Here is a 10,773-nt window from a genome sequence, read left to right as displayed (position 1 = left end):
GCTTAATGATTTATTATTTTCATTTGCTCATTTGCCAAGGTGTCGAAAATCAGATGGGCTGGTCACGTAATGAGATTTAAAGATGACCGCTGGACTAGAGCTGTTACCAACTGGATTCCACGGGATGTCAAAAGACCGCGTGGCCGCCCACCTTCCAGATGGTCAGACTTCTTCGTCAAGATCATGAACGATCGGTTTGAGGCCCTTCATGTTCCCGGACCGAACAGATGCCATTGGGCTACACTAGCACGCGACAGGGACAAATGGAGACGTTACTGGCGCCCGCTCGAGCAAATCGACGACTAACGGGAAGTTAAGTGATTAAGTGTGAATGATTTATTTATAATAGAAAGTGTCAAAGTAAGTAGACTCTACTTATACATTTAAATCAGAAATCATAATTCCAAAGCTTTTATACTTATTAACATTTAAGTATAAAAAAGGAATTAAAACCATCACTTACTTTTGCTGCGGAAAGGTGATGAAATATGGGAAAAACTCGATTAATTTGTTGTTGTCTTCTCTATTTCTAACTTTACCCACCCCTCCTGCCATGAACTATATAGAATCTGCAAAAGAAAAACACAAACAATGGCTGAGTTTACTTAAGAACCACACAGCTTTTATTACCAAATAATGATTTTAAATCAAGTCATCTTTTTTCATGAAGTACACAATTTATGAGAACAAAATAACAGAGTTAAATTTTATATATTATTCTTGGAGCAGTCTAACAGTTCCCAGAATGAAAAAAAAAGGTTAATCTTCTGTTCAAAAATACCTAAATTGATTAATGTTATTGGCTGACCATTTCAAACCATTAACGTTGAGGAAACATTTTAAACCTAACTTCACACTTTCTGTCTAGTATTTTGCTTACATAAATTTCACCTTCTTTATTACATGGCTTCATGAAGGCAAGTGTATTGCTTGATAAAATCATCTTGGTATCTCTTCATAGTAACTATTATCTTGTTGGTCTGCTGAATGAATGAATTTATGAATACGACCTACATCTAGTTACAAGTAACTCGTTTTTCTTTCTTAAAGTGGAGAATCAGAATATGAAAGAAAGGCCTACTTCAATTGCTGATAGAAAGCTGTACATAAGGCTTTCAAACACTTGATTCCTTTGCAGTTAAGTTAGCTCTGGAGATTATTCAAAGTGCAAATATTTATCCAAGTTTATATGAACAGACTCTATCCCAATAAGTGCCCAAAGGTGATATTGTACTTTGACAGTGGATTTGTTAGTCATATGTATCCAGCAAGTGTTTCCATTTATAAGTTTTGATGTTATTATTTTATCTTTTGTGCTCCTGAATGTTTATCTGCCTCCATGCAGCTTGTTCTAAACTTTAACTTCCCTAAAGAACATAGATAATATATATAAGTAGATCCTTAAATGTATTTCAGTGATAAGGATATTCAAACTTGTAAACCTATAAACATTTCCAATATGGAAAAGAGGGGCAGGAGGGGCCCTCCAGTTGATCATCGATTTGCTCGAGCGGGCCCAGTAACGTCTCCATTGGAGACTTTGTTGTTACTGTGTTTGGCATATCGAATAGGTCACGGGGAACTTGCCAGGCTCTGCCGTGCGGGCGAGATACTCTCAGTAGCTTGCCGGGCTCTCTGAGAGGGGCGGAGGAATCGAACTTGGGTCGGCCATGTTGGCTGCGTGCAAGGCAAATGCCCTACCACTGTGCTATCGCTCCAGCCCAATATGGAAATTTTCCCAATATGGAAAAGTGGAAAGGAAAACCAGAAATTTAATGAGGCCAGCAAATAATAATATAATGTAATAATAATGAGATAATCATTCATAAGTATTTTAAATTCAAAACTGGTAAATAAAATCTTGGACTTAGAGAGGAAAATTAATAAGATGCTACGTGTTATCAAATTTGATGAGAAAAGAAAACAAATGATAGACAATATTAAACTATAAAAGCCATGCATTCTAACACTTTCATTTAACAGATGAGGAATTGAGATTTGGAAAGGGTTACATAAAATTAGTTAATACCACCTTTAAATATTAAAACTCTGCATGTTAATGTCCTAGAAGCTGTGATTCTTTTCTACATCAATGGAACAGGGATCCTATGACCAATAGAAGTTACTGTCACTTTCACTGTTCTCCCATTGTTCATCGATTTGCTCCAGCGGGCCCAGTAACGTCTCCCTTGTGACACTTGTTAGTGTGTTTGGCATATCAAACACATCACGGGGAGCTTGCCAGGCTTTGCCGTGCAGGTGAGATACTCTCAGTAGCTTGCCAGGCTCTCCGAGAGGGGCTGGAGTGATAGCACAGCTGTAGGGCTTTTGCCTTGCATGCGGCCGACACAGCCGACCCGAGACCAATAAAAGGACTGACCAAAAATGACCTTTTAAAATGCCAATGTGTTTATCACTCCAGTAATAATGGAGGAGAGCAAATAATGAATGTCAGCTAGGTAGAGCAGAAATGACAAGGATTTGGTGAGGGTTACTCTATTACAGACCACGGCTCCTTATCAAGACATTGTCTCCCAGTGTCCTTTGTAAGCAAGAAGGTCTGTTGACACAAAGCTCCTAAACTCAGAAAAATGTATTTCTGCATTTTTAATATCTCATATGGCATACATTTTATATGATATAATTGTGTCTTATCGTATCAGATAAAATGCGTTCAGATATTTTCTAGGTTAATCAAATTTTGAAACTCTTCTAATGACGTGTGTGTGTGTGTGTGTGTGTGTGTATGGTGCCAAGAATCAAACCCAGGGCCCAAAACATGTGAAATACGAGCTCTATGACTGAACAAAATCCTTTGCTTCTTAATTAGATTTTATAGTTTTAAAAAGAATTTCTTTGTCTCTTTCCTCATCTGCTGCAAAGACTCAGTAAATTTTCTTGTTTCTGAAATAATTTTCAATTGTTTAACTAAGGATTATCCATGGTATGTGTGCATGTGTATATTTGTGTGTAGATGAGTGTGCATATGTGTGTCTCAATTATACCTTTCACTGCTACACATTCCTCTGAATCTCCTCTATGTACACATTCTTTAGCAATAGCTTCTTTAGTGTCCTATTAGTCCAGATAATTTCTTTACATAACTATAAATGTTCTTGATTGTCACTCATTGCCTCTTTTGCAAACCACAACACCCAATAAGAGAGAGAGAGAACAAAAGGGAATGCCCTGCCACAGAGGCAGGGTGGGATGGGGGGATGGGGGGTGGGAGGGATACTGGGATCCGTGGTGGTGGGAAATGGGCACTGGTGGAGGGATGAGTATTTGATCATTGTGTAATTGAAACCCAAACACAAAAATTTGTAAGTCTACAACTATACCCCATGATGTCTCACTAATAAAAATTTTAAAAAAAATGTTCTGCGTTTTCACAGTTCTGTGGTCCAGTCAAGGCTTCAAACCAAGTCTGAAAGTAGACAAGGATCAAGCCTCAGGTCTACGAGGCAGATCTATCAGAACACTGGAAAGAAGAGAAGTTTTGGAATATCTACACAATACAGAGGATAAATCAGCAAGTAGTTAAGCTCTCGGGTTCATAAAATCAGGAAAGCAGGAAGACATGCCTCCTTATGGGGCCCAGTGGAACTGGATGACCGAGGAGAATTGACCAAATTCACAGTATTAAAACTCTAACAGTAAAAGTGATGAGTTTGGTGGTTATGCTGTTGATGGATAGACAGCTTTATTTCTAGAGGCATCTGATGTTAAATTAAAATGGGGCAAAAGAGTGATACCGGGTTGAATATTAAAAAGTGCCTATTACTTTTTCACTGAATTCTCCCTTTAAACCAAAGAGGATCAGAAAATGGGCTGTTTGGCCGGCTCAGAGGGAAGTCCTACCTCTGTAGCACTGGAACAGTGAACCACAGAAGACTCCAGAATATACTTAAAATTCAATGACGATGCTGGGATGTTCTTGCTCAGCTCAAGATCTTGTTTCCTCTTCTGGCCTTCCATGCATCTAGTCCCTTGTTGGGATCAGGGAGTGACATCAGAATCACAACTGCTGACATCACCATCTCCATAGCAACCATGGTGAGGTTCCAGTGGTCAAAGGGCAAATGGGAGGGGCCAAGAATACTTCCAGGACTCCACTGCTTATTCTGGGAAAATCGTGCCTGCCCTCTCCCTGTTAACTTCTATTTTGAAGTGTCTTATCTAGGTAAGCCATGGGGAAGTGTTGTCCGTGGATTCTACTCAAAATAAGTAATAAGTGTTCACCAATTCAATGGGTGCAGAGAATGCAAAATAATTGTGTGTCTACTGCTATATATTTTCACGGCAGAGCCTGGCAAGCTCCCCGTGACGTACTCGATATGCCAAACACAGTAACAACAAAGTCTCACAATGGAGACGTTACTGGGTCCGCTCGAGAAAATTGATGAACAACGGGAGGACAGGACAGAACTACATATTTTATGAAACATCACTTAATTTTATGGGATCCAATCTTGACTCCTCTTACTTATATGATATAGCTTTTTGTGAAAAAAAGTTAATTATTTCCTTAACAGACCATCCCTGTGTTATAATTCATCTTAGATGGTCACTGGTGTAATCTGCAACGCCTTGACTGAAGGAACTGTTTTGGCGGTAAATCAGACAAAGAAGCTCTTGACTGAATTTCTAAGCCCAAAGAGGACCTTATCAGTAGTATATTACTTGACAATTTTTCCTTAGGCATAACTAGTAATTAAAATACAGAACTAATAATACATAACTTCCATGAAGAAAAGAACACAAAGATCTCTGACTAGGACTACAAGGTTCAAGTCTTCAACATGTTCAAATGGGTTTAATGGTCGTAGCACAGATTTCCTTCCACAAAGTTATTTATTTCTGATTCTCTTCTATATTAGTTCTCATGTCTTTGTCTGTAAAGAAATTGGGGGGGCTAGAGAGAGAATACAGCTAGCAAGGCAATTACCTTGCACGCCGCAGACCTGGGTTCAATCCCTATCACCCTTCATGGTCCCTCAGCACTGCCAGAAGTAGCATCTGAACAGACATGCCCACAGAGGCACAAAGCACTTACTGGGAAGTGGCCATATGTCATATCATCCTCACAATCTCCCTTTGTGGTATCTGGGCAGGTCTGATCTCTCTTTGGCTACTGTAGAAGCTTTTTCTAGGTCACAACCAATCGCTGGTAGGACTGGGACTGGACAGGTGGTCTAACATTCTGAGTTTTAAGCCAGTGTTCTGGTCACAATTTCTTGCTACTGTGATACTAGCACAGTATATATACCAAAAGTATCCTGCCTGCATGGCAGAGTCTCGCAAACTTCCCGTGTTGTACTCAATATGCCAAATACCAGTAACAGTGATGGGTCTCATTCTCCTAATCCTGAAAGAGCATTGAAATGGCTCTTTTAAAATTTCAGGGCTAGGACGAAGGAGACTTTACTGGTGCCTGCTCGAGGAAATCAACGAACAACAGGATGCTTGTGATCTTGTGATCTTGTGTGATACTAGCACTAATATAAGCCAGTTAGACTTGGAGATGCACAATAACGGTCAATGTGACCCAGGGTTCAGGAGGTTACTGATGATAAAGGGAACCCGGCAACTTATCAGAACCAAGAAAGCATGTCTATATTCCTATAGACTTCCAGGTTAACTCTTAGCAAAGTGCTAATGGAACACAGGACGAAGCCAAGAGATTCAAGACAAGTGTGGCTGTGTTATATGTCTCTGATTAGAAATTGATCTGGTCTCTTTGCCAGTCCAGAAATTGGTAGCAAACACTTCAGTCAACAATCCAAATGGGGCAAAGTGTGAACAATCAACCCCTCCCCTCTGATGCCCATCCCAGAAACTTCACACTCCTGTTTTCTTCACTGAGAGAATGACCTAATCTATAAATATTCTTCTCCACATCAGCTTGTTTGGTAATTAGCCAAGGTGGGCCTCTCAAACAGGTCCTAATTGTGATTTCCTAGTTTGGATTTGAGAAGAAAGATGACAACGTTAGGGATCAAACCCAGAACCCAAGAAAGAGGGGACGGGGGAAGCAAATGTCTAATATTTCAGAAATTTCCTCCTTAGGCTCCATGCCACCTTCTTGCTAGAGTCATGTAGATTCTCAAGAGGGTTCACTTTTGTTTTTGAAGAAAAAATTATTGCTCCGGAAAGTCATTTTGCATTTCTTCCTGAAAAAAAAAATGCAGATGGCACATATGCTAACTTTTACCTAACATTCTAGGAGTTTCAGAAACTTCTAGATGCCTACTCATGAATCGCACTGCAGATTAATAATCCCTGGACTCAGCTGCCAGGCTTAAATCAGTGTGAGCTGACAGTTGGAATGACTCCTGCTGGAGAGGGTATCAGTGTCTTTGGGTCACCTGTGTTGCAGCCTTGATCTGGGCCAGGCATCTGTATGAGCATGCTTGGAGAAAGCAAAAGCACAGGCATGGAGAAGGCACTTTTTTTTCTCTGGCAGAAATCCTGATTTCTATTTGTCTTCCCCACACCCTGCAGTGCCCCAGAACTACTCCTGGCTGAGTGCTCCAGCAATGTTCAGGGAGATCAAACTTGAAACTCCTACATGCAACGCTAGGGCTCCATCCTTTGGAGACATCTCCCACCCCCGACTCTATCCCTAAAAAATCACCTCCCTAGAGCAAAGATCCCACTTCCTCTCTCCTTCAGTCTCCCTAGAACTGTCCAATGTGACGTTTCCAGAGAATTAGGCTGAGAGTCGGGAGAGCTGAGCTTCTCCAGATCAGGTTTTGCTGTTCCATACACATCAGTCACTGATTCAATATTTTTCCAGTTCTTTGGCTCTATGAGATTATCTTTAAGGTCGATTCCAGACCTGAGAAGCTCCAGATCTGAACAGTCAATGCTCGGATTCCTTTGTTTTGTTTTTGTTTAATTTATTTTAATTTGTGTAAAGAGAACATAGAGAACAACTTTTTTTGCCTATACCCAGTGGTCTAGAGCGATAGCACAGCGGGTAGGGCGGTTGCCTTGCACACGGCCAACCGGAGTTTGATTCTTCCGCCCCTCTCGGAGAGACCAGCAAGCTACCCAGAATACCCCGCCCGCAGGACAAAGCCTGGCAAGCTCCCCGAGATGTATTCAATATGCCAAAAACAGTAACAACAAGTCTCACAATGGAGCCATTACTGGTGCCTGCTGGAGCAAATCGATGAACAAGGAGAGGACAGTGGACAGTGCAGTGCTAAAGTTGTTCTCAATATTTAATTGCATTTAATATTTGAACATCAATCCCAGCACCATTACCCCTTCCCAACACCATGTCTCGGATGTTTCCATCCCGAACCCCAAACCCTGCCCCCAAAGCAGAACTGAAATCATTGATTTTGTATTGCTTGTTATGAATAATATGCTAAAGATGATCCCAAGAAGATTTCTTAGAGGAAAGGGTGTGAAGATTGTTGTATTTCACCCAGGAACCATTAAGATCTTCTAGAAGAGATTAGTAGTAACACGTTAAAGGTTGGACGCTCGGATTCTTTTCTTTTTTGAATTCCCTTTCTTCCCTTACTCCTGCTACTCCCATCCCTTCCTCCTGGACCTTGCAGCTCTAGTCTCTAACGTTTAGTGGCGCAAACAACCAGACTCTCCCCAGCCTTCCTAAGAAGGTCTGCGCCTGCGCAGGGCGGCGCGGACGAACACTTTTTGACCCAGCCCGGGAGCCGTCGCCGGCCGGCCGGCCTGCCGCGGGGGATTGTGGGGCAAGATGGCGGCCGCCGTGCAGCCCGGGCTTGTCCGTACCCTGCCAATGTCACGTAAGTGTCCCCGGGAACGACACAGCCCGGTGGCGATTCCGAGACAGGGGTGTGGGGTCTAGGGATGGGCGCCGGGCTGCGTTCGCCCCGCCAGCTCCCTGCGCTCCCCGGAGCTGCTCGCGGAGTTTCCCCGCTCCCGGCAGGCGCGTTCATCCTGCGCTTGGAGACGGGGGGGTCTGCGCCCCCGGGGCGATGGGGACAGCGTTGGGGGCGGGGGGAAGGGCCAAAGGTCGAGGGGGCCGGTGCCGAGGAGGGTGTCGGGCTTTGATGTTCCGAGAAATGGGGGCGCCGGAGGAGGGGGCGTGCAGAGCGAAGGCTCGCGGGGAGACTGTGACCTTGTTCTAACCCTTCGATCCGCCGCGGCTTCAGCTTCTTCCTGGCACCGTGAAAACGGGGGTGCCACGACGCCGGTTTGGGGGTCTCATCATTTGGGAGAGCAGCGTGCAATAGCACGTAGAAGTGCACCTTCCTGGGGGCCGGAGCGGTAGCACAGCGGGGAGGGCGTTCGCCTTGCACACGGCCGCCGACCCGGGTTCGATCCCCAGCATCCCTTAGGGTCCCCCGAGCACCGCCAGGAGTGATTCCTGAGTGCATGAGCCAGGAGAAGCCCCTGTGCATAGCCGGGTGTGACCCAAAAAAGAAAAAAAAGGTGGCGGGGGAGAAGAAGTGCGTCTTCCAGGCGCAGGGACCTGGGGGAGGAGGAAGCCGGGGCTGGGTTTGTTGCAAAGAATGTTCAAGATTCTCCAAGGGTTGGTTTTGAAGTATTGCTCTTCTTCCCATTTCTGATCCAATCTGCCCTTCCACAGAGAAGCTGGAAAAGTGAGGAAATAGAGTTAGTTAAACGTCATCATTTCATCCTGCGTCCCTTCATAGTTACATTGTTCACCTGCTCAAGGTGTTGTTTACCAGGATGTCTTTGATTAGTTACATACAGTTTTCTGGAGGGGGGGAGGGAGTGGAAGGTGGGGGGGGGGGAGGGGAGAGGAAGAAGAAGAAGAGGAGAGAAGATTTCTTTTTTCTTTTCTTTTTTTTTTTTTTGCTTTTTGGGTCACACCCGGCGATGCACAGGAGTTACTCCTGGTTCATGCACTCAGGAATCACTCCTGGCGGTGCTCGGGGGACCCTATGTGATGCTGGGAATCGAACCCCGGTTGGCCGCATGCAAGGCTAACACCCTACCTGCTGTGCTATTGCTCCAGCCCCGAGAAGATTCTTTGAGCTGTTCCTTGCAGCTTTTTTTTTTTTGCTTTGATCTTCTAAGAACTGTTTTTTTTTTTTTTTTAATTTTTTATTAGTGAGACACCATGAGGTACAGTTGTAGACTTACAAATTTTTGTGCTTGGGTTTCAATTATACAGTGATCAAATACCCATCCCTCCACCAGTGCCCATTTCCCACCACCACGGATCCCAGTATCCCTCCCACCCCCCATCCCACCCTGCCTCTGTGGTAGGGAAAGATTGCATTCATCTGGGGAACATAAAGTAACAAAATAGGAGACTAACACCCAAGAATGGCCGATATTAGTACCAGGGATTTTGCTCCATGGCTTGGAGGCCAACCACACATGCTAGGGGAAAAGGGAGCTCAGATAGAGAAGGGAGCACCAAATAAAGGGTGTTGGGAGGATCCTCCCAGGATAGGAGAAGCATGCTGAAAGTAGACTATAGACCAAACATGATTGTCACCCATTGCCTCTTTTGCAAACCTTGCAGCTTATTTTTGAAAAGCTTCACATCAATATCGGATCAGCATGAGGCAAAGCCAGAGTCAAGAATCCTCTTTTCTTCTGCCTCAATCTAATGTACTTAACCTAGGAAGATTGGTGCATATCATTTCTAGTAGACGGTTTTATAGACATGATTACGTTGTGAGACATAATCTGATTCTTGTTAGACTATTAACTGAGTATGAATGATACATGTTAGTGAACACCTGCTATTCTGAGTCTTAGCTATCTTCTTTTTATTTTTTATATTTATTTATTTATTTATTTATTTTTGCTTTTTGGGTCACACCCAGCGATGCTCAGGGGTTATTCCTCGCTCTGCACAGGAATTACTCCTGGCGGTGCTTGGGGGAACCATATGGGATGCCGGGGATCGAACCCAGGTCGGCCGCGTGCAAGGCAAACGCCCTACCCGCTGTGCTATCGCTCTGACCCATTTTTTTAAAAAATTTTATTGAATCACTGCGAGATACAGTTACAAAGCTTTCATGTTTGAGTTTCAGCCATACAACAGCCATACAATAACCGAACACCTGTCCCTCCACCAGTGCACATTTTCCACCACCATTGTCTCCAGTATCCTTCCTCCTGCCCCCACCCATCCTCACCCTGCCTCTATGGCAATTTCCCCACTACTCTCTCTACTTTTGGACATTATAATTTGCTCAAATTTTCAGATATTTTCATAGTGTTTACACTTTATTTTGTGCTTTTTTTTGGGCCAGACTCATCTGTGCTCAGGGCTTACTCCTGACTCTGCAGGAAATTACTTCTGGTGGTGTTGGGGGCGGGGGGGGGTGCTTCTGGGATGCCAGGGGTTGAACCCAGGGCGGCCATATGCAAAGCAAATGTGTTACCTGCTGTTCTGTCTTTCCAGCCCTTAAACTTTATTTTTATTTATTTATTTATTTATGCTTTTTGGGTCACACCCAGCAATGCTCAGGGGTTATTCCTGACTCTGTACTCAGGAATTACTCCTGGCGGTGCTTGGGGGACCATATGGGATGCCGGGGATTGAACCCAGGTCGGCCGCGTGCAAGGCAAACGCCCTACCTGCTATGCTATCGCTCCGGCCCCATAAACTTTATTTTTAAATGAACATCATAACTTGTGCTCTGACCTATGCCGTTTCATTATCTCAGATAAAGAATAGTTTTGCATGAACTCCGCACAGGTTACATTCTAAAGTGAAGTATAATCAGAACATAGAACACCGGTAGATGTAAAGACAATTTAGTGTAGTGAAATTTAGACAGCTTTTTT

At 43.7% G+C, this 10,773-nt stretch overlaps 1 protein-coding gene across 1 annotated transcript in view; it reads left to right on the top strand.

The window, feature by feature from the left end:
- The first annotated feature begins 7,708 nt into the window (after positions 1-7,708).
- NDUFA9 (NADH:ubiquinone oxidoreductase subunit A9) overlaps positions 7,709-10,773 on the top strand; it is a 31,701-nt gene continuing 28,636 nt past the window's right edge. Inside the window, exon 1 of the mRNA XM_056108656.1 lies at positions 7,709-7,781. Within this exon, the coding sequence (XP_055964631.1) occupies positions 7,733-7,781 (49 nt within the window). The 5' untranslated portion in view covers positions 7,709-7,732. The remainder of the gene's footprint in view (positions 7,782-10,773) is intronic.

Source organism: Sorex fumeus, unplaced genomic scaffold, assembly GCF_029834395.1.
Source record: "Sorex fumeus unplaced genomic scaffold, SorFum_2.1 ptg000231l, whole genome shotgun sequence".
NCBI lineage: Eukaryota > Metazoa > Chordata > Mammalia > Eulipotyphla > Soricidae > Sorex > Sorex fumeus.
Note: the sequence above shows the minus strand (reverse complement) of the source record. Positions and strands in the feature narration are given on the sequence as shown.